A 3,283-nucleotide genomic window follows, 5' to 3' on the forward strand; every position below is an offset into this window, starting at 1 on the left:
GATAGATAGATAGATAGATAGATAGATAGATAGATAGATAGATAGATAGATAGATAGATAGATAGATAGATAGATAGATAGATAGATAGATAGATTACAGACTCAGAATTCAATTTACATAAAATAGATAACAAATACAATAAAAGAATAAAAAGTACGATGAAACTCAGCGTGAAAAAAAATTCTGTGTTAAATGTAAAAACTAATTCCTTATAAGTCATTAGTCATTTATAAAGATGCACAGTCCAATGATACTGACACATTTCTTCTCCTATTTCAGTAATCTGCATGGCAGCATCCTCTTCCTCACCTGCATCAGTGTGAATCGCTACATTGGAATTTGCCACCCCTTCGCTGTGTGGCTCAAAGAAGGCGGCCGAAGGATGGCGTGGGGAATCTGCGCAGGGGTGTGGATGGTGGTCCTCTTCCTTTGTGCACCAACTTTTACCTTTGCTGCGACAGGAATCCAGCGCAACCGCACTGTGTGTTATGATCTGAGCACGCCGAAGCGCTCGGTGGATTACTATCCCTATGGCATGGCTCTGACCTTCCTCGGCTTCTTGCTTCCCTTTCTGGGCGTGATGGTCTGCTACTGCAGGATGGCCCACATCCTCTGCCGCCCTGTGTCCTACCACGGGGTCTCTGTAGCCACGGGGGAGAAGCGAGACAGGGCTGTGAGGATGATCCTTGTGGTGGTGGCCGTGTTCTGTGTAAGCTTTCTGCCCTTCCACCTGACTAAAACTATGTACCTGGTGGTGCGTACTTTGCCCAGTGCCCCCTGTGAGATGAGGAACTTGTTTGCAATCATCTATAAGAGCACAAGGCCATTTGCCAGCATGAACAGCTTCCTGGACCCTATATTGTTCTACTTCACCCAACCGCGATACCGCAAGAGCACTAAGAGGTTTATGCTCAAAGTGACCACCCTCAGGGACAAGGGAACCTCAGTGTGAGCGTTTGACTACGTCTGTCATTAGCTGTTCTTTCTCCATTTTAACAGCCGTTAAGTAAGAAAGTTCTTGAAGACTGAAATGAATGGAATCCAGTCAAATTCTCAGCTACAACCAACGAGACTTGGGGTGTGTTTCTGATTTTCAAATGAAGAGACTGTAACCTATAACTGATCAGCGTTAAACACAAAAAATATGACTAAGTGGTTATTTTGTCATTGCACTTGCTGTAGTAATGCAGATTGAAATTTAAAAAGTCTTTTTTTACAACTTAAATCACCATTTTTTTTCTGTTTCATATGAAGAAGACATTTGTTCAGCACAAAACGTTTTGAAGCTGTAAGGCGTGTTGTTTCATGTTTTCACCACTGGAGGTCGTGTGTACTCCACTGCACCCAAACACTGGCTCTGCATTGAACGTAATCAATATAATTTATTCAGCATGGATCACATTATCTGCATTGCAGTTAATTATGAACCAGTTGCAACCAAAGTCCAGCTCGTAGTGCACTAACTTTGGCAGTTTGGACGCTGTTTTATTGAAAGTACATTTTAATGTTGGAGGTGACATTAATACGTCACATATACTCTTCATCTAGCAAAGAACTTTTTCAGAAGTAAAAAAATGGCGATTTATGGGCCTAAATGCAAGACCTAAAGTAAGGTCTTTCAGCTTCTAAGGAGTCTGTAAGAAAGACGTACCTCTGCACAAATGCATATTTACCCCCAAACTCATCAACTTAAAGGAAGTATAATATAGCTTTAAAAATGCTTCTGTTAAATATGTTTTGTAGAAAGTATTATTTGTTTCCTCACCGAATGAAATTTCTAAAATTACCTTGGATTTTTAAATGTTTCCATATGTGAAATTATCTTGGGATTAAATGATGAAATCATTTGAAGGATTTTTTTCCACATCTTTACCAGGGTTGTCTTTCCATGGAGAAGGTCCTGTGTTACTAAGAGTTCTTTACTCTACTAGAGGTAGTCGAGAGAAGGAATGCACCGCTTGGCATTGCACCGTTTTAATAGCTCTCACTGGATACAGTCTAAAATCCGTATAAAATTGTTAAATTTTCATTGTAAATTCCCTTCATACTGCATATTACAATTTGTTTTTGCTTATACTGTGTGACTGATTGTGAGCCTCTTTGTATTTCTTTTATCATATTATGTGTTTTTCTTACGCTGTTTTGTTTGAAAATGCCATTGTAACTGCAGAAACTGTGAATCTGTGTGTCAATGAACAGTATAAAATCAATGCGAACAATACATTTGCTGCACTTAACATTTTCACATTTTTGTTTTTTTTGTTTAAACTCAGTTTTAAGAATCACATTAATGAAACAATAATGTGGTAATACTTCAGCTCTATTGTTTGCTTTCTGTGTTTAGCTGAGATGATAATAAAGCTCCAGCTGACTTAGTGTTTGTAAATATGTGTTACACTGAATGTGAAATGTATGCAATTCATATGCATAAACATTGGAGACATAAATATGAAGTAATGTGCTCGAAGATTTGCATTTGGACAAAGTGTATTTTTAGTTATTAAATTATATAACTTAAAAAGTTCCCCCCTTCCATGCTTTAAATATGAGGCTTTATCATGTGTTTGATGTGATGTTGGAAACTTATTAAATTCTGTACAGTGCCGGTTCTGTTGTGGCCGTAGTGTCTTGGAAAGTGTAGAAGATTTTAATTTTAGAAATACTGTAACATGTCAAAAAAATGCTCTGTGTCAAAAATGTCTCTGTGTTGTAAATATTTTATTTTCTTAGACTCATAGTTTGTTTTTGAACAGTATTTCCATGATTCGAAATAACTTGTAACAGCAGCAGCAGAAAAAGCAAATAAAAGCAGGTGGAAACGACATAACTTCTATGGACTGTGGATTAAAATGCTTTCATTACAGGCATGAATCTAATTTATATGAATTTGAATGATTATACAAAAACCTGAATTAGTTTTATAAACAACAATTATATACATGTAAGTTGGATTTGTTTTATTTTATTTTTTACGTTTTTCATAAGTTTCTCCAAGTCTCACTGGCTTTTAGTCAAATAGTATTTGGGGTCCAATGTATTTATTCAAGACATATGTAAAATGTCAATCTTTATTGATTGGAGGACTCTCACGCATTGTGAGTGCTTGTCCTTACAGGGTCAGAATGGTGTCTATCTCCAGCAGTCAGGGGAGGACATCCTGTACAGGTCACCAGTCCACAGAGAATTACAGAACAAACAGACTCACTAAATCATAAGGGCAAATTATAGTAGCCGAATGGCCTAAAGGTTTTTTTTTTTTTTACTGTGAGCGGACGCCTGAGT

The 3,283-nt window shown here is 37.4% G+C and overlaps 1 protein-coding gene across 1 annotated transcript in view; it reads left to right on the forward strand.

Moving 5' to 3' along the window:
- Positions 1–2,823, forward strand: part of p2ry6 (pyrimidinergic receptor P2Y6) — a 14,992-nt gene extending 12,169 nt beyond the window's left edge. Inside the window, exon 4 of the mRNA XM_008425534.2 lies at positions 281–2,823. Coding sequence (XP_008423756.1) covers positions 281–953 — 673 coding nt within the window. The 3' untranslated portion in view covers positions 954–2,823. The remainder of the gene's footprint in view (positions 1–280) is intronic.
- Positions 2,824–3,283: the final 460 nt, after the last annotated feature.

Source organism: Poecilia reticulata, linkage group LG13, assembly GCF_000633615.1.
Source record: "Poecilia reticulata strain Guanapo linkage group LG13, Guppy_female_1.0+MT, whole genome shotgun sequence".
NCBI classification, from domain to species: domain Eukaryota; kingdom Metazoa; phylum Chordata; class Actinopteri; order Cyprinodontiformes; family Poeciliidae; genus Poecilia; species Poecilia reticulata.